The sequence below is a fragment of the Tympanuchus pallidicinctus genome, unplaced genomic scaffold (assembly GCF_026119805.1).
Source record: "Tympanuchus pallidicinctus isolate F22 unplaced genomic scaffold, pur_lepc_1.0 scaffold5, whole genome shotgun sequence".
Lineage (NCBI taxonomy): Eukaryota > Metazoa > Chordata > Aves > Galliformes > Phasianidae > Tympanuchus > Tympanuchus pallidicinctus.
In genome coordinates, this window is record NW_026294769.1 from 27629087 (window position 1) to 27650231 (window position 21145).

Genomic DNA, 21145 nt, shown 5'->3' on the forward strand with positions numbered 1-21145 from the left:
CACACAGCTTACAGGCTATTTTACAATGTAGTTTAAAAAGCAGAACAATCCAGTATTTTCCTTAATAATAATAATAACAACAACAACAACCAGCATGTATTCTCAGTGATGTTTTCCATTTGAGGGACAGTGTCTTTTGGCTAGAAACATGCTGCCCAGAGAAACTGTGGTGCCCCATCCCTGGAGGTGCTCAAGGCCAGGTTGTATGGGGCCCTGGGCAGCTGAGCTGCTGGGGGGCAGCCCTGCGCATGACATGGGGTGGGACTGGATGGGCTTTGAGATCCCTTCCAATCCATGCCAATCTGTGATTCTAAAGTTCTTCCAAATCAACTAACTCATTTTGGGCACTCAATTCTCTTCCTAAAAAGTGCTATTGCTTTCTGCAGCATATGTGGGATAGTCCTTGTGGGGTGCTGCATGGACGAGCTGTGTGACAGCCCTTAAAACAAGGAAGCAAAGAGTGCGTGGAATTTAAATGAAATACCTGGGAACAGCTCTGTCTTGAATTTCTTCAACCTGTTTCTGTATAAGTTCCGGAAGCAGCTGATCATTAAAGCCGCAAAGCCTTTCTGCAGGACAAAAGCAGGCAGTCCTTTGGAGAGATAAACCTTTAGTTGACAAACATGGCTGCACTACTATGTGTGCGCGGAGTGGAACACATCGGCACGGTATAAGGTCTCACAACTCTGGGGGACGCACTCGCAAGGAAAGCCTGAATTTTTCAAGCCCTTGGCGATGTCAGTCACATAGGAACGCTGCGCAATGCCTTGGCTTAGCAGTGCCTCCCCCGCGCTGCACAGACGCTTTTCCCTCATTGCTTCGCACCCTCCCTGTCTCCCTCCCCACCACGCTCCCGCAGAGCACCAGCTCATTCATTGCGACTCTCCAGAACTTTTTCGGGCGCTCAGCGACCACAGCTGGGAGAGCTGCGGGGAGGGGGCACCTCGGTGGGGCTCCGTGGGTGTGCATGGGTGCGGGAGCGGGGCGGAGCGGCCGGGGGGAGCCTATAAGACGGGCGCGCTCGGCGGGGCGGGCAGCGGAGAGTCTCTCCCGGCTGCTGCAGCGATGGTGACGGGCAGCGGCGGTCGGCGGCTGCTGCTGGTTCTGCTGGCGGCGGTTGCACTGCTCGGGGCGCCGGGACGTGGCCAGCCCCGAGGTGAGGGCGCGGACTTGAGGGATGGGGGGTGCGTCAGAATTCGTTCGCACCGCATCCCGGGGCTGGGAGAGGTTTCTGGGGTGCTCGCAGCGTGCGCCTGTCCTTCCTCTTGGCCATCCCCTCATCCGCTCTTCCTCCTTTGCTCTTTCCTCTCTTTCCCGGTGCCCTTTCTTCTCCCGCGGCTGCGGTGGGGCCGCCCTCTCCCTTTGTGGGGACCGTGAATAGGCGCGGAGCCGGGGCAAGCTGGGAGCACGACCGGTATCCTCTCTCTGGGGCCGCCCCGTAGCAGCAGAGCCCCCGGGGGCCGCAGCATTGCGTGCCCGGGGTAAGGTAGAGCCGAGGGATGCCGCGCTCTTCGCTAATGCGAACCAGATCGAGGGATGAGAAGGGATCCAGACCGCGGGAGGGGATGTAATGGAGACAAGTTGCAGAAGTTTTCTTTCTTCGCACGTGGTTCTGCCCGGTGCGCTGCCCTCCGTGCGAGCAGCTCGGCTACACGCATCCTCTTTGTTCGTGGAGTGGTGAGCGGGGTTTGTGCTGCGGGACTGAGGCTGGGCAGCAGCTCCGGGTGCGGGCTGCGAGGTGCGGCACTGATCCGCACCGAGTGCCCTCCTCTGCTTGAGGTCCGGCTACTGATCTGCCACCGATCCGCTCCAGGCATTGGCCCCTGGTCACGATTGGGTTCGGCATAACAAAAGCCAAGTTGGGAGGCATGTGCTGTGCAGATGCGTGGCTCGATATTGTTTAAGGTAGAGAGTGGCTTTCAAGATGGATGTAGTGCGGGAGATCAGCATCTGGCTGTTTGCGCGCCGCCGTAAAAGCATGTGTGGCTGTTAATATATGCGTCATCCTCAAAGTCAGGATGGCAAAATCGAACCCAAACTAATTGCTATGCCCATAAACTTCAGCTTGTAGATAAGGAAACCATGCCTTGGTTGTGAGAACTTAGTCTTGGAAACAAACAAAAAGTTAAAGTGGCAAAAAACCCTTACATTTCACAATTGTTTTTTTTTTTTTCACACAGTACCATCTTCTCTACATCAAATAACCTTAGTTCTTGGTTCACATGGTTCATAATATGCTAGCATGCAGCTAACATTATTATTATTATTTAGAATTCTCCTAAAAGCTGATCAGGGAGCCCGCAGTTGTTCTTTTTCCTCTAACATAAACTTGCAATGATCCTACTGCTGTAATCTGCTGCAGCTTTTGTAAAGAGTTTAGTGCTGCTATTCCAGCTTTTGTGTAGCAGCTCACATGGTTGGTCATCTTGATAAAATACATATTTTAATATCACTGATTGAAGATAGCAGTATGTTTGATTGCACCTAGCTACCCCTCCTGGGGCTATTTAAATTAATTACCTGATATTTTTCTAGATGAAAGATCAGGTCAGGAGACCATTCCTTCTATTAGATTAAGTTGATAGATTTTTTTCTTTTTCTCAGCATGAGGGCACAGATCCACAGAGGAAGCAGTGGGCATCAAACCCCCTGGTGGAAAACTGCCTTTCCAAAACCAGAATCTCAGATAACTGAACCTAAAACAATGCAAGGAATGTGATGCAGATTAGAATGGCCATGTTGCTTGCGCAGAAAGTAAACAACTAGTGCTCAAACTTGCAAGCATCACGATGATGTAAAAACCTCTGTTGTGGGAATTGAAAGATTTCTTGGACGTTGGGCCAATGCAGAATTTAGGGGGAAATGCACCTTGGCATGTTTGTGGAGAGTATCATGGTAGAGCTCTTTCAGCGTTTCCTGTTTATCTGTCAGTGCTTTTGTCCTGTCAGCAGATAAGGAAAATGGCACATACATAGTTTGGGGTCTTACAGAGAGTGCCGAAGTCCAGGCTAAGAAAGAACAACACAGAATAGTAAAGTTACTGCAGCACACATCTTTACAGGTTAATGATTGGTTCTTTCAGCCTAAAGATTAATATCTACATGCCTATAAAATTTAGTTGGTATTTTAATTGCAGGTATGTTCTTGAGGTATCCCCATTCTGTTGAAAAGTCAGGTCTGATTTTCAATTGAGTTTTTGTATCCAGTAATGGGTGTTGTTCTTGGTGAAGCATGTATCACTGATGTCCAAATCCAGACAAGAGAGCTGGTTTGCTGCCTCAAAAGCAAGCAACCATTTCAGAGGCTTATGTAGCAGCTTTGCTTCACTGGAATGCATTCTTCGTTATACTGAGGATAGCAGTGATACACGTCTGGGAGTTGGAAAGGGAATCCAGTTGATGTCTGCACAATATTGCCTGTATTCCATATATTTAGTTCTGCCACTGTCAGGTGATTTTGTAGTAATTAAAAAAAGAAATCATGGTTATTACCATTTGAGTTTAAAGCCTACCTTGCTTCAAGAATCTGGCTCAGTAAGTATGTTTAGGCTATGACTAATGCACAAATAACAACTTTATGGTCAGCAACCACATTTTTTCCTGAAAGATGAAGTGATAAGGTTTACTTATAAATCAAATTGTTAGAGCACAGGAAGCGGGAGATTTGGGTTAATCTCCTTAGCTTGAGTTAGTCTGAACCTACATCTGCAGTTTCTGAATAGAGTGCCTTATTGCCAGATTGCTGTGACAGGTAATGGGGGGAGAGGCATGTCTGAAATCTCTCTAAAGCTCTGAGATCCAGCTACTGTGTAGTAAAGATTGCAAGTTCAAAGGATGGAAAAGGAGAACGGGTAAGAGAAAAAGTTGGAATTGGATAGCTATGACTTTGTCTTCATGCCTAGATAGTAAAAGGTACGGTCTTCATTGCCTCTTTACATCCTTCTATGTTTTGTGGATTTGTATAATTTCTTCAGACACTTTCAAAAAAGAGAGCCAACTTCCAGAACGTATTTGGTTGGCAATAAATCACTGAAGAAAGTTGTCTGTTCCTAGAATCAGTTTCTGCCTGATTGTGATTGATGCATTTTCTGAAATGGGAAAGCTTCTATATCCTCCAAAGATTTTCATTTCTTAAATATTTTCCTTTAACATCTCTGCTATGCTTCCACTGATATTAATATTTGTTGCTGATGAGAGAACACCAAAATAAACCTTAAGACCCTTGCAACTTGTGGAAAGCCTGGAGGCAGAGCTGTTTGCAGTTTACAGTAAAAGGCAGGAGACTGATGAGCTGAAAGTGTGAAAGGAGTCTGAGACGATCACTTAATGTTATGGTATGCGAAGAAATTCCCAATGTTTTGTTTTTTTTTTGTTTTTTTTGTTTTTTTTTTTTTTGCAAAATTGAGAAAAATAGTGAATTCTGAGTTTACATTTTCTCCCTGATATGGAAAATGTATGCACCTCTTGTGTCTTCACGTGGTTTAAGTAGCAGGGCCACAAGATACTTGTTCCCACTCAACTTATTAGGCTATGTGATAACCCTCCTTTTCCCAGGAACAAAGGAACAAGGTGGGGCAACCTTGGTAGAAAATGAGTCCCTCCAAAAGGCATCTCATGATAGCCATCTGCCCACAGGACAAGGATAACGCCCATCACTAACAGCTACTGGAGAAGCTCTCAAGCTTGGCTGCCTAAAGGGCTGTGGGATCTTGCATGGGACATAGGAGAAGAGCAGTTAGGGATTATGAGGAAAGATCCCATAGATGAAGGGCCAAAGACAAGGAAAGAGGAAGGGCAAAGGTTGGAAAAGGAGGGGGTGGAGGGTGGGAGAAATCAAGGTGATATGAGAAAACAAGTGTAGTGTAAAAAAGAGGCCTAAGAGGACAGAAGGGGTCAGTTGGCTGTGAACTTGTCGGTATGCTTGTCTTTCCATGCTGTGTGCCTCATCAGTATAGTCTGTCTTGTTTTCTTACTAAACTGCTTTCCTGGGTGATGGGATCTGTATGCTTTGAATGTGAAGGTCTTAATCATTGGATAGAGGACCATGTGACACAGGCTAGTGTGTCCTGTGTGCTTGGCTGGAGAGACTGGAGTGTGTACATGTTGTGTGGGTCTGTATGTCAGTGTGGGATGAGAGACTTGGGAGCCAAGTTTTAAAGCAGCCATATTTTTGGGATGGATACTGTAGAGATCACAAGGTCTGTCATTGGCTGCCGGAGGGCCAGGAGGTCCAGCACAACTAATGGGAAGTCTGTGGGGTGCACATGTTGACTAAGACACTAACTACATGAGAGTGCATCTGTGCACAAGATGAGAAGAACTGGGCCTGCTACTGGGTAGGCTGGGAGTCTAGCCCAGTTGCTGAAGGGGTCCCTACTAGGGGTGTGTGTGTGTGTGTGTGTGTGTGCGCGCGTGCGCGCGTGCGTAACTGGAGCTGTGGACCTGAGGGGCTCCTATGCCCAAGTGCCAGTGAAGTGGGAGACCTGAGATCCAGGGGCCGGTTACTAGACAGATTGAGTGTCTAGTTACTGAAGAAATCACACTGCATTTATGTATGTATATGAATTTTTATTTTCCACTTGCAGTTTTCATTCTGATCAGCTGGAGCAGTTAACAGGATTAATCTGTTAGTGTTGCTTGCATTTGTCTGTCTTTGTTGATCTGAGTGACTGGCAATCTGCTTATGCATATGTGCTGTGTTTGTATCTACGTGTGTACATGTAAGCCTGTTGGGAATATATAGTCAACTTTACTACTGATTAGACTTGGGAGAGTGGAACTGCAGCAACCTCCCTTCTACTATGTGGCAGGATTCAGCACACTCCAACATAACTGTGTAGTAGGAGCTATAGGTCTGGAACTATGGCTTCTGCATTTTCTCTGGTAGATGTGAGCTGTTGAGGCTCTAGTATAATGCACGTAGTTCTTTATGGTGTTCCACCCAACATTAAATTTTAGATTATCCATCTAGAAAGACACCTTACACAGAAGCCACATTGCATGCATCCAGGTACGTTGCCTTTGCAGGTACCATTGTGCTAAAGTAAAACAGTTCACTAAATTCCTAAGAGAGGATACAACTATATTTTGAAAACTAAAAAGAAATGGGGCTTGATAATAATAAAAGAATTTGTGATGTAAAGGTTAATGCAAAAGAAAACAAATCTCAATTAGGTGAAATTTTAATGATTGAAATCTACCTTTATAATGGGACAACAAAGGAATGAAGCAGAGGAAATTTTATTCTTTTTTCTTAGACATCTTAGACATTTTGTGGAGAGAATGTTGAGCTCGGTGTTGGTTGGAGGGTCCTAAACTTCGATTTTTTTTCTCTCGCTACTTCTGATAGAATGTTAGCATCAAAAACTACAGAGTGTTTCTTCTTTCCTGAGAATGCAAAGTTATGTGACAGAAAAATCCCATGAAAGCATGCTAAATAGACTGAAGATTAAGATTAAAAACATTTGACTGTCATAAATATTTCTCCCCGCTCCTTGAGGGCTTAGAAAATGCATCTCTGGAAATTCACAACTATCAGTATGTTGATCAGTTGTTGGTATTTACAGCACTCTCACACAAGGCTCTTCTGATGGAGTTTGCCTTCTTCTATGCCTTTAATTTTTTTTCTAAAGGGGTTAGACACCTGCTGTCCTCGAGGCAACTCTTTCTGACCATACAGAGAATTAACGTGTTGAAGTTTTACAAGATGAGATTGGTTAGGTCAGCTTGCGGGAATCATAATTTCTTAGTTGGCATGAATCTCAGGTACACATCAATCAAACCTCCCATTATTTATATGTATTTGAGTGGTATCTCAGAGCCTGATCCCAGCACCCAGAGGCACTTTACGGTGGGTATAGCACTTGGCATTGAGTTGTAATGTGACTGATAATTTGGTGAAGCTGTAAGTCAGGATAAAAAAAACTTAGATGTATCTGTGCTCATTTTTTTTAGTAGCTGGAGTATCTCTGAGAAAATTGGGGTTGCTTTAACACAAGTTCATAGGGCAACTGAACGGGTGGTGCAAGGCAATGAGTCTTTTCTGCTGCTAGGCCAGATCTTGGCTTTCTGTGAGCAGCTCAACCTCGTGGGTTGTGGAAAGGACTGACTATTGTGGGGTAATGGCCACAGCTGATTTATCCTGTCTTTTCTGTGCTTTCCCTACCAGCCATCTTCATGAAGATGCTGCAGTTGCTTTGTGTAGGCAAAGTAAATTTGAGCTTTCAGCAAAACTGATAAACTTGCTAGCTTTTGATGCTTTTTTTAAAACTATAAATTAATACAGCAATGAATCCATCAGAGTTATTCCCTGCTCAGTTCCTTTTATGAAATCTCAGGTTTGAAAGTTGTTCTGCAAGCATAAGGTAATTCCTTTCCCTGAGCTCATTTATTGTGCAGTGAGATTGAGTCCCGCTCTGCATTCCTGCATCAGAATAAAGGTTAAAAAGCTGTTTAAGAACGGATCTTCCTAAAGTGGGAACTTAATTTTCCCCTCTACTCTTCTCGCATTTCTATTGTTCTGTTTTTCTCCAAAATGACCTTGAAGACGTCTATGTTCTATGCCTCCTTTATCGTATTTGTTTGTATAAGCTTTAATTTACTTGAATGGCTGCAAAGGTGTTGTAGAACCCATACAAGTTATTTGAAAGAACTTCTCTCGCCTTGATTTCATTGTTAGATGTTGTAGATCTGATTAAGTATTGCTAAATCATGTTGCTTCTGTGCTGCTCCTCCACTGCTTCCTCTCCAGGCAATCATTGCATAGGGTGCAGGAGAGTGCAATCAGTCCTTGCTGGTTTCTCTGTTATACTGGATCCAACCAGGAGTATCTAGACAAAAAGCACTTCAGTGAATTGATGAACTTCCAGCTCCAGAATAATGCTTATGCCTGGAAAGCCAATCAATCAAATTACACCATCCTTGTTTGAAAGTTGCTTTACTGAAGGGAAAAAATCTGTTCCTGAAGTCACTTCACTACTAATAAGATGGCTAAAAAGCCCACTAGGTTTTTATTTTTTTATTTTTTTTTTTGTCCAATGTTCCCTTACAAGCTTTTCTCATTCAAATGCATGAATGACTAATGCCTGCTTTGTTATCCTCTGTGCCTCACCATTCATATATTTTACTTGGCTTTCTAGTGTTCCCCTTTGTTCATATCTTGCATTTTGTAAGAAGGGAGGCAAAAATGGGTTGTAACTGCCTACTAATGCCTCTGATGATTAGGTTGTTTCTACTTTATTGGCTGAGAGTGGCTAGATAGCAGAAATTTGCAGTGAAGGCACTTTGATTTCTCAGGATCTGTGGAAACCCTGGTTTAACTTGGGGTTGTGAAATACATGCTGTTGAAATTTCTAGGATTCCATCCATCTGCTTCAGCCTGTTGAGTTGCTGAAGTGCATGCTAAGTGACTTCTACCAGAAAATGCCCTTTAAAATATGCCAGAGTTCAACTTTTTGATGGGAATAGGAGGGATCAATTTAACTCCACTGACTTCGGGAGAATTAGCTGTGAATTTGCATTTATCTGCAGACAATTGTTCATTTATTCCTTCAGTAGTTGCTAACTAATGTAATAGTTCAATAAGACACAAATATGCTCTTTTTAAATTGCACAAGTTGCTCAGTTTGCATTTATGGGATAACATATCTTATTTACAGTATAAAAAGAATCTTTACAAGTGGAAAGCAAATCTACCATGCGTCTGGAACTCCATGACTTGTGAATAAACTCGGGCATTTTCTAAGGCTTATTTTTGGATATTAATCACTAATTTTGCTAAAAGTTGATAGAATGTCAGAGAGTATATATATATTTTTTTGTTGTTGTTGTTCATGCGGAACTGAGCTGTTACTAAAATGAGCATATAAAAGGAAAAATGAAATTTAAGGCTGACAAGTATCGAGTCCTATGACAATTTATCTTCCTTTAAGCAGGTTTAAAGCATGTCTGCCAATATCCACCAGAAGTTTATCACTGCTAAAGTTATGCGGAAAATACAAGCAGCAGATTGAAATGGATGAACACTCTACTTAGAAGTGATCATGTTAGGGACTGCTTAATTTTTCTTGTATTTCATGATAATGATGGGGACACATCTAATGGAATAAATGTCTGCAACTCCAAGCTAAATTACATGACAACTACTTTTGTATAGTGTGTCAATAGTGTTATAGAATCATTAAGGTTGGAAAGACCACTAAGATCATCCATTTTAACCACCAGCCCACCACTCCCATGCTCACTGACCGTATTCTTCAGTGCCACGTCTACACTTTTTTTTTGAAGACCTCCAGCAATAGTGAATCTCCCTGGGCAGCCTGTTCCAATGCCTCACCACTCTTTCTGAGAAGATTGTTCCTAATATCCAACTTGAACCTCCCCTGGTGCAACTTGATTCCATTACCTCTCATCCTATTGCTGTTACCTGCCAGAAGAGACTCACCACCTCACCACAATCTCCTTTCAGGCAGTTGTAGAGATCTGTTGAAAGACCTTATTAGGTCACCTCTGAGTCTCCTCCAGACTGAATGCTCCCATTTCTTCATCTGCTTTCCTAAAGACTTGTGTTCCAGACCCCTCACCAGTTTTGCTGCCCTTCTCTAGACAAGCTCCAGGGTCTCAATGTCTTTCTTATAGTGAGGGACCAAAGCTGAACACAGAATTCAAGATGCAGCCTCACCAGTGCCAAATAGAGGGGGATGATCACCTTCCTTGCTCCTGCTGACAGCAGTATTTCTTATACAAGCCAGAATGCCGTTGGCCTTTTTAGCCACCTGGGCTCACTGCTGGCTCACGGTCAGCTGGATGTCAGCTAACATTCCCCCAGATCCTTTTCCTCTGTTCAGTTTCCAGCCGTTCTGCCCCAAGCAGTAGGTGCAAACAATGACTGATGGGGGATAAGTGAATTTGGCATGTCTTAGCATAGATCACAGGTTGCCACAGTGATGCTCCAGTGATATGCGTATACTCACTCAGGGATCTTTTTATTGCAGCTTCTTGTTGAAAGGGTCTGTTATTGCTGTGCTACCACATCCACAGTTAAGAGTGGACGTTAAGAAATATAGGTTTTGTTCTGTCTGGCAGGCTGAAACTCCTGATGTAGTAATAGGAAAAGGGAATAGAAAGGGGCTACTCAGTGCTGTAGTGGCAGGGAAAAGGTTGAGATGTTTGCCCCAAAGTAGAAAAATCCTTTTATTTACAATGTAGTAACAACCAATGCTACATGCCCTGTCTTTAAAACTTGAACAGCTTTTAAATTTCCTCTGTACTTGAGAACAATGAGAAACGGGTACTTCACACTACGCCTCTGCCTAAATAATTGCTTCATTTCTTACAGTAAATCAACAAAAATGTTTGGGGTGTTTCAGAATGGAATGCAAAATGTGCAAGTCTCACAGTAGGGCTGCTGAATTGTAAATTCAAGGGTTCAATTCTCAAGGCTGGTCTTCAGGCTGCTGGGATTTTCTTTTAAAAAAAAAAAAAAAAAAAAAAGGAAAAAAAGAAAAAAAAGGTCTTGTTTCAGCCCAAACAGTGTTGACAGTGCACCAATGCTTACTTGCTGCTGAAGGATGAGAGCACAACTGGTCTGGGCCAGGCTGCGGGATGGGAAGATCTACCACTATGATGGTACAAGACAGAGTCAGGACAGGTGCCTGAATTAGGCTGGGGGTGGAGAATGTTTCTGCAATGCCATGGGACAACCCGCAGAAGGGCATAAAAGTTGTGGTTTGCTGGATGGGTACTGGTTGCTGCTTGGGGGTTGCTGTGCATCAGTTGGTGAGTGATGAATAATGGTATTGTGACAATATATATTGTTGTTACTGTCTTTTTTTGTTTCCATTTTCATCTTCTATCATAGTAAATAGTTTTTATCTCAACCCATCAGTTCTGTTTTGTGTCTGGTTCTCTTCTTCATCCCACCTAAGGGGCAGTGAGCAAATGGCTGTGTGGTGCTGAGCTGCTGCTGGGTTCCACCACAGCAGCCCTTTGTGCTGAGGCATCCATCATTCTTGTTTTCAAGCCAAAGGCAAAATACTTCCAGGACACTTGATTAAAATTCCATGTGGATGGCTGGGTTATTGAGCATTAATGGTAATACATAAAGAATACTATTTTTTGTAGTTATATTGTTTTTTTTTTTGTAATTTTGTGTCCTTGAATTTATGCTTTCAAGAACTTACCTTGTGTGACACAGATGCCTTTGATTTTCACAAAGATATTTGCTTTAAAATAGAGAGGGTTTGGAAGTGTAAGAATTTAAAACACTGAAAATGTGCCGTAGCTGACTTTTTAATTTTTGAACTATGGAGACACAAGAGGTGTCCCATGCATTTGTTAACCTCTGTGTAAAAACTAGAAAATTAAAACAAACAAATGAAGGTAATTCACAGTTTTACTTTGTTTTTCGGAGTAAAATGCCTAGGCAAAAATTTTATTAGATTACATTTTTTCTTTTTTCAAAAAACGAATACCACCTCTTTAGTATATTAAGCAGTTATGACTGGGGGAAGAAAATAAAGAAGCAAACAAAAAAAATTACAATGGATATTTCCCAGTTAATCATTTAAATTGGAGAGGACCATTCCTTCATCTCTGCTGACAACAGTTTCAAGTCTTGCATGTCTTAGGTGCTGCATCACTTGCAAATCATCCCCTCATCCCCATTCCACCAAGCTGAGGGAAAGGCCTCCCTTCCACCTAGGATGATTTGACGATAGAGGGCTATATGGCTTTGTACCTGCTTGAAAGAAAATATTTTACTTCTGGGAAAAGCACATGGCTTTGCATAACTGGGAAGCTGATAGTGCTGAGGTGCCAAAAACTCTTAAACTTGAAATAGCTTTTCAAGTAATTGAAAATGTCCACTTATTTTTAATAAAAGTTTAACTTCATCTAATACAGTTGTTCACTGTGATGTTAAGAGCATATATTTTAGGAAAGCAAAAAAAAGCCTTATGTACGTACATTTAATTTTTATATATGATGGACGTTGACAAGCTTCAATTAACTAAGTGAAAAATATGTTTCATGGTCACCCTGTAGTGCTACTGCTTGCTGATAAGGCTTGGTGTGTGATCACAAGAAGATGCCAGCAGACTTGAGGGATCTCTCTTAATGTCATATGGGAAAATCATAGAGTGGCTTAGGTTGAAAAGGACCTTAAAGATCACCTAGTTCCAATTCCTCTGCTAAGAAAGCCCAACTCCCTCAACCTTTCTTCATAGAAGAGGTTCTCCAACCATTCAGTTGTCTTTGTCACCCTTCTCTGGACCCACTCCAAAAGCTCCCCATCCTTTCTGCACTGCGGGCCCCAGGCTTCGATGCAGCACTCCAGATGGGGCCTTACAAGGGCAGAGTACAAGGGGACAATCCCTTCCCTGTCTGCTGGCTACTCCTCTTTTGCTGCAGCCCAGAGCACTTTTGGCCTTCTGGACTGCTTTCAGTGAATTCTTCTCTCAGTCTGTACTGTTATCTTGATCCAAGTGCAACACCTTGCATTTGTCCTTGTTAAATCTCATTAGATTCTTGTGTGCCTACTGTTTGAACATGTCCATGTCCCTCTGAATGGTTCCCTTCCCTTCTGTTGTGTCAACTGCACCTCTCAGCTTAGTGTCAGTAGAGTGTACTGTCAGATGGGGGTACACTCGATCCCTATGAGGGTAATAGAAAATAGTGTAGAAAAGATGCAGTCACACTTTAAGTTGTGATAGTGGGTCACAGTACAGAAATGATTAGGTCAACTACACCTCCAATTTTTTTTTGCAATCTCAGGCCCTTTAGAATTTGCAAGTAGTAACTATATATTTAAAATCATGAGAGAGCTAACAGGTACTTGGTTCATAAATTCCACTTTATTATTCTGACTGTGAAGCCTAATGCTGCGGATTTATGCATGCAAATTTAATTAGGGTCAAACCCAGACATGATTTTCACTTTATAAGACTGTGGCCTCAGGTTGAAAATGAGTTCCAGGAAAGAAGCACTGGATGAGTTGTTATTAAGATAGTCATAGTAAAAGTTGAAAATAAGGTTGGTTTAAATCAAACATTAATCAAACAGCAATGTTTTGCCTCTTTAAAATTTGGACATGTACTAAATGTTGAATAACAGATTTCTCCAATCACACTGCCAGTGCTACTGTCATATTCATCTAAGCTAATGTCTCCAAGGCTGTACGTCAGCAAAACTGGCAAGACACTGATGTAACTAACAGTATTTATTTCAAGTTAAGGTGAAAATTTTCCCAAGATTAAAGTGACTTTGGGAAAATACTTACTGTGATATGTATGGGAATTGCTGAATCATGGCCTGAACCTCTGACTGATCACCTGAGGTGAGCAATGAGTCAGCCACAGGAGCACAGGTGAAGGCAATTCACCTGTGCTGCAGGAAGGGGTGGAGCCTGGCTCCACCTCTCCAAGACCCATTTAAGAGCTGACTGCCAGTGGGGAAGGGTCTGTTTTGGAGATCCACTCCGCTGGAGTTTTGTAAGTAAGCCTAGGATACAGGTAAGCTTTCTATCTATTCTCTTTTTTGTTGTTATAATCTGCTTTGCCAAACTCTCTTGTTTGTTTCGTAATTATAACATCTTAATATTCATTGATTATACATGATACTTTAAAAAAAAAAAGCACAACAAAACAACAACAAAAAAGCCCTGAAAATGATATGCTCCTAAACCAGTGAATACAATTTAGACTCCTCGATATGTGGAACAAGATTTTGGTGAGCGAGAACTAATTTCATGCTCTAGCAGGTTTGTTGTTCCTTGGCAGCCTGCCTATTTGTCAACTCTTGGCTCTTTCACTTTCGTGTAAATACTGTGGCAACTTCTGGACAGATTCTTGATAGGCTAACATGATGCAAAAATTTCTATACTTAAAAGACATAGCTGGACAGAAAGAATATTCAGTGTTATACTGGTTTCCAATACCAATTGTTAATTAGCCCACCATCTAGCCCAGGGCAGACTGCAGGAGTTAAATTCCTTTGCTTCTAGTGCAATAAGGCTCTTGTTAATAATGCTGGATGCACATAATCCACAGCAGAAAATGTTTGGCAGAGAAGCTCTTTCCTGTCTGGACAGAGGAAAGGACAGAACTTGATCTTTGGCACTTTGTTCTCTGAAAATTTCAATTCAATTAAGATGTTTCTGGTTACGTTTATCTCTTCTAGTGCTTGTTTAGTTGAATTGTGATTTGGAAAAGGTTTATAGAATCAGAAGTACAAAATAATCATCAGAATCTTCCTTAAGTCAAAAGTTTATGGACATTCAGCAAAAAGTCGTGAAGCGAGCAGTTTTACAGATAATCTGATCTCAATGTGTGGGCCTCAGTGGAGTATACTTTTCTTTCATGACTGATTAGGCAGCAGTACAACAGAAAAGGATCTTTATTTACCTTAGCATTGCAAACTCAACTGTAAGCTTGGCAAAGAAAACAAATCTTATTCTGGGATGCGTTAACAAATCTGTCCAGAATCTAAGAAATTTTTCTACTCCAGTTGGTGCTGATGTGGTGTGAGGAGTAACTGTTGGAGAGATGCAAACTGCCAAGAATTCAGAATGAGAGGTTCAGAAAATGGACTGTGGAAAGACTATAGTATTGTTTCTTTAGTTTGGAAAAGAGAAAATGTGTATGGTAGCAGCCTCTCGGTAATCAAAAGCTGTCATCAAGATGGTGACAGGTCATGAATGGAGCAACGGTTAATAAAAGTTGGTAACTTTTCAAGTGATAAAGCACTCATGAAAGAATATCTCTAACTGGGAGCTCTTGAGAATGTACTAGGCAACTATACTATGTTTTTCTATTCAAAATGGATTGGGTTAAATAAAGTAAATTGCCTGGATATTTGGGGGAAAAAAAAAAAAAGTCTTATAAAGAATGGTGAGGCATTGGAACAGGCTGCCCAGGGTGGTGGTGGAGTTACCATCCCTGGAGGTGTTTAAGAACCATGGAAATGTGGCACTGGGGGATGTGGTTAGTGGGCATGAGGGGGATGGGCTGACAGTTGGACTAGATGATTTTAGAGGTCTTTTCCAAGCTAAAGATTCTGTGATTTTTACAAAATTTAGTCTCCCTGACTCATTTTGCTGTAATTGATGCATTAGTGAGCTTTGCTCAAGAATATGAAGAAACAAAGAGAGCAAATTCTAGGAGAAGACAGTAGTCTTTCATGGTACTGAGGATTTATTCTTAATGTGAAAGAGTCTAATAATAATGCAAATTCGTATTTGTAGATGTGCTGGTAATAATGATGTACACCTTAATTGGATTGTGTAAATTTGGTATTGTACTTGCTGAATTTTTTTCTCTGTATAACTATGGAAAAAAAAAAAAAGAATAATTTTTCTAAGCTGTTAGCTCTGTGAAGTCTGTTGTGTAAGTTCATATGGATTGTTGCTGCAGCTAATGCATATTTTTAACACAGCACTTTCAGAACAGGGATTATAAGGTAAGTTGGGTATTACACCACACAGACTTCTTGCTTACTATGGGAATGGATTTGGTGTCTTAATTCCAGTGGTTAATTTATGTCCATTTATTTTAGGGAAATCATTGCACATTTTCATTGTGATTATAGAATAGGATTCAGATGTAGATATATAAAAATGAGCTAGGGATATTTGCTGATGAAGTAAAGTGAGGGTAAATCTATTGAGCACATGAAGAATCTGAACCCAAGCATGATAGTTCCAGGGTGTTTATTTAGTAAACTTATCTAGTCCAGAGTTTGAATAAGGCAGAAGAACTAAAACAAGACTGTGCTACTGAAAACTGGCAGAGAATGTTACAAAGAATGTGACTTCAACTTCTGTAGTATAATACTATCACAGGTTTTATATGCTCTAATATTCAGTGACATTTTATTCCTGGTACTTTGTGTTTTCCTGGAGTGCAGCAAGCTATTGTGAACAACTATTACTGTATCCTGTGCAAATATTTTCAGTAAATGATGAATCTATTGCTAGTGAACAAACTTCAACATTGTCTGCTTGTCATGAATTGAGAATTGCTTTACATTTTTTAAAATATTAATTTGCAAATGAGACTAGTCTCCTTTCTGCTTCCAAGATGTGACACAACAAAAAGCTTAATGTTATTGCATGTCATCAGCTCTTTATGTTTTTAAAGTCACATTTACTTTTTACTTTATTCACTTGAGTTACTGCTTTATTACCCTAAGCATACACAAAAAAGGGGCAAAAATCAAGCTGTTGCTTTGCTGAATGTATCAGCAAAACTGGTCACTGAAGCCTGGTTGGAATTCTTTGGTGCAGACACTGCTGAACAATGCAGAAAATATTGTAACCTTCTGGATTCTGTTCTTGGCTTACTTCAGATAACCTTTTACATATATTTCCTATCAGTTTGGTATTCTGATTTCTTAGAAAAAAAATTATCTCCCTAATTTATTTCAGTTTTCTGGGGTTATCAGACTAGTTAATCTGATATCACATAGATATCAGATTATTTATTCAGAATTCAATAGGAAGCTGTTTTATATGCGGCCTTCCTGTGAGAAACTTCACCAACCCTTGCTATGTTTATTAAGATATGAAAAGTAACATTATCTTTATTATGCTTATTGAATGCTGGCATAGTGAAGACTTTGTAAAGCAGAACCCTCATTTGTATCTTTGTTTTTACAACTGTATTTGTAAAAGAAATGAATTTAATGAAATCAGTTATAACTGTGCTAGGAAGGTTGTTATTCTATGAATCTCTCAGTTTCTCCACATGCCATCTGTAAAAATGGAGGAGATGCAGTTTCACCTTGCCTATTGTGAAAATCCATTCAAGACAAATATATTCAAAAACACAGACAACCCATGGATTTTGGCAAAAGGCACAAAGCCACTCACTCTCTTTACTCCTTTAACAGAACTGTGATTTCCTGAGCTAAAAAATCATTAGTGAGTACTGGAGTTGAGGTTTCATTCGTATCTAGCTGTGCAGCAGACTGACAGTGGGTGTAAACTCCGCTGGGATTTGCTAGAATCTCGGAACTCTGTAAACATGCCCCAAATCCTTGAAATTCCTTTCAGAGAAAAACTCAGGGCTGCTCAGTAGCCTACACCTGGAATGAGATCAATATGGTGAAGAAAACTTATAAAACTATGCAAAATTAAGAGTGCAGGAAAGATGGATGATGGCACTCATCTGTGCAATAAGATACTTCTATAGACATAGATTTCAAGTAGAATAATTCCCAAAGAAATGCAGGTCATATGACCAGCCATAACCTTCAGAACGGAGAGATGGATAGGTGCCCTGCTTGCATATCCCTTTTACTTATGCAGTGATGTATTTTACATCCACCCCAACAAGCTGCATGTTCCAATCCTTCATTCTGAAGGATTAGAACTGACAGGCATGTAGAACCACATAAATAAATGTTGACTACTTACACCTACCTTAAAGGTCTTTGCCTGTCTTTCTTTTCCCTGGCACACTGCATGCTTGAGTTTCTTCAAACATTCTATATTTTCTTGGGGCTTCCAGTTTCTTGCAAGGTGAGGGATAGTAATTTCCAAACAGAGAACAGTTCGATGGTAAAAAGCTGATAAAGCAAGTGCCTATTTGCAAAATTCGCTACAAAGTATTTTAATAGTTGAAATATATTCAATCAGACTAGATTAGTGACATGAGAAGCTGTATCTGAATGCTACAGATTGCTGCCATCCAGATAGATGTTTCTCAAGGCCCTTTCAAAGCCTCTTAGCTAAGACTGTTCAATGTGATAATGGAATTTGATAGCTCAGAAGAGAAACAGTGACAATTTTTTACCTAGCACTTCCCATCCTTTCTAGTGGGAATAAGTATGATAAAATCCAATTCAGTCAATCATTTGTGCCATACTTCAGGTTGCAAACTGTAGAAGTTACGTCAGTGTTTTCAGGAGTGCAAACAGGATTTGCTGAAAGTTTAGTTTAATGATTTATGGTATCTTCCATCAGAGTTTATTTGTAAGTGGCTTATTTAAGTGACGGCTTATGTCGTGATTGGTCTTTATCATGTCTACTGCTCTTTAAGAGAGGTGAAAACGTATTTTAAAATATGATTACTCTTTTTTCTTTATCTCTTTTTTTTTTCTTTTTCTTTTTTTCTCTTTTTTTTTTTTTTTGTGGCAGAGGAGTCTTGATGTCACCATTATCAGTAATTTTCTAAAACTTAAGAGCATGCTGGATGCCTCAAGAAGAGCAATGTACTGTAAAGATGCAAGTCGTTTCTTTTAGATTTTCCTCTCTTTTTCATTTAGTTCATTGCAGACACTTGCCTTTTCTTTATAAATCAGCTTGTACGCTACTCTCAGTTTCTACTGAAGTAAATGGAAAACCTCTGAAAACTGCTGTTAAATTTGATTGCATTAACAGTGAGTCAGAGGTTAATGTAATCAGCCAGCATCTGAAAAGATATGGCTTATTCTAGCATGAAGCTAATAACCTTTTTTTTTTTTTTTGTTTCAATCCTGGGACAAAACCTCAGTGCAGTTCATTTGGATTGGAATGTCCTTCTTATCTCTGTGAGACCCACAAAACCTGACATGAGATCTTAATGGCATCATACCAGTGTTCATTTCATTATCAATCAGTAAATTTGATAAATGTCAGTGAGATCCTTGATGACAAGCAGACAAAAGGGCTCAGTCCAGTGTGAATGCTACAGTGTGTGAACCTGATCTAACTTTGGGATTATGGAATGGAACTTACCCGGGACAGTACTTGCCACCAGCACTATTTCTCCAGAGCTTTGTTATTCCTTTGGCACAAATCTGTTGACTAAAGATTATTGTAGGCAAATTATGTCACCATAACAAATAACCCTGGAAACAAGCAGTAGTGCTACTGTGTAATGTGAGTGAAGGTAATGAATGACTTGGAAAGTTAATTGGTAGTTCTTAAAGGCTGGCTGATAGATGCCTATGTGAACAGTAACAAATACTGAATAGAGAAAATGTTAAATAGTTAGGGATTAAAGTAAAAGGGCATACCCTCTTCCAAAAGTGAGCTTTCTTATCTAGTAACAAAATGGAGGGCTGCATTTTTGTTTACTGACAGCTGTAAGTCTGGAGCAAGACTATACCAACGCTGATTATAAAAGGTGATTGTGCAGAATGCATGTTAATGGAAGAAGAGCCTCACAAGTAGTATATCCTCTGTGTCTTCATCTGGATTAGATTTAGGTATAATGAGAAAAAGGTGTATGCCCCAGTCTAGATTTAAATGAAGTAAGGATTGAAAGTAAATAAATAAAAGCTCTGTCTCCCTCCTGCTAAGTTTTGAACACAATGCAATTACACACACACTATTAACTCATTCTTATAGTGAAGTAGGTTAGAGTTTAACCATGCATTTTAAAGCTGAAGTCAGCATTTGACTTGCACTGAAAGTTTTCTCCAGGCTTTCCAGGGTAATGCAATTACTGGGCAAACAAAGACACTTAAGATCAAGGTAATATTAAATTCTGCCTTGTTGACATAGACAGCTTAGGAAAAAAAAAAATCAATATTAATATTGCGATCTTGCAATATACATTAAAGGTTAATGAAGGAAAATAATTTCTGTAGTTGTACACACTCAAAAAAAAAAATAAATTAAAAATGTGCCTTATTATGCCTGATATTTTTTTTACTCTGTGTAACAGAAGAAAGATAACAAAAAACTTTCAGAAATGTGCTTTTGAGCGATCACTATTACAGCAGTAGCAATTCTTGCAGCACCCTAAATAGGGTGTACCAAGATGCTAGCTTTGATTTCAGCCCATCGTGTTCTGTCTCAACACTTGGGTCTGTTTTTTCCCAAATTGGTTCTCGTTTTTTGAATTATTTCTCAGCAGAAATGGATTATCCATGTTTTACTGATGGATGCAAACCTAACCATGCAGAAATAACTGCTTTTTAGCTCATGAGAGGAGGCTGAAAAATCATACAGAGTTGCTGAGAAGCTGTGCTTGCTTAACTTCTTTCTTCTACCTGAAGTATTACTTAAATTATATGCATGGCCTTCAAGTAAAACTTCACTCCTTCTAGAAGATATGAAGTGCTCCAAAGCCAGTAACTGCAATCTTTCATTACTCCTGTGCAAAAGAGCAGCGCCTCTTGAAAGTAAGGCAGAGTATGTAAAGATTAATAAGCAGCAAGTGAGATTTCCCTTAGAGTTTACGCAGGTTTCAGAAAAACCTGGAGCAAAGGTCTAAAATGCAGCCCTTAAAATGTAAGAGTGGAGAGCATGTTGCTGAGGATAGTGGTGTTTCTGCCTCAAGGAGTTTCCACGCAGGCAGAAGACCAGTTTACTGCCTGGCTTTAATCATTTCTTAGTGTGGCAAGAAGGTTTAGTATCTGGAAGAGAGCTCTTTCAGATACTTCTCAGGAGCTCTGGAGGATCCCTGTGGCTACCGGGCTGTCTGAGTCCACTGGGGCTTGGTACCCAAGGCCTATCCCACCCCCTGAGCCAGGAGCAGGGCAGCTGTGGGGAACAAGGAGCCCCCCTGGCAGCGCATAAGCACCACGATGATTGATGTGCTGGTGTCAGATTGCTAAGATAATCTCTTCACAAAATTGTCTGTTTCCATTGTATTTTTCTGCAATCTGTGCCTCTAGGCTAGAAGCTAATTTTGATACCCTGCATATCCAGAGATCTGCCTTGTAACCATTTCTGCATTTTGCTTGCCTTAACACTGAAATTGGTAATTGTCACTTGTTTCAAGGTCTGTTTCCTGCCATTTTGAACCTGGCCAGCAATGCTCACATCTCCACCAATGCCACCTGTGGGGAGAAGGGACCAGAGATGTTCTGCAAATTGGTTGAGCACGTCCCAGGACGGCCACTGCGCAATGCTCAGTGTCGAGTTTGTGACCGCCACAGTGCCAATCCCAAAGGCAAGTTTCATGATTTTATTTTATTTTTTTTTTTGTTTCATTGGTTGTTCTATTTGACTCTTCTCTGTGAGTACAAAGCACACTGAGGTCAAATATGCTTTGGTCTTAGTCCCTCTACTACATGAGCGAAGCTGTCTTTAAGCAAAGGACTGACAGAAATCACAAACACCTTAACTGTTAAGTGCTTTATGGCAGAAAAACATTACAGTCTGTGTGAAATACATGTGCTGGGTCAGAGAAAATAGTTTTGGGTGATTTTTCCAGATA

General features: G+C 40.8%; 1 protein-coding gene across 1 annotated transcript in view; it reads left to right on the forward strand.

The window, feature by feature from the left end:
• The first annotated feature begins 362 nt into the window (after nt 1-362).
• The window catches only part of LAMA1 (laminin subunit alpha 1), a 100447-nt gene continuing 79664 nt past the window's right edge, over nt 363-21145 (forward strand). The window contains 3 exon segments of the mRNA XM_052703485.1: nt 363-802; nt 805-1156; nt 20708-20878. Coding sequence (XP_052559445.1) covers nt 638-802; nt 805-1156; nt 20708-20878 — 688 coding nt within the window. The 5' untranslated portion in view covers nt 363-637.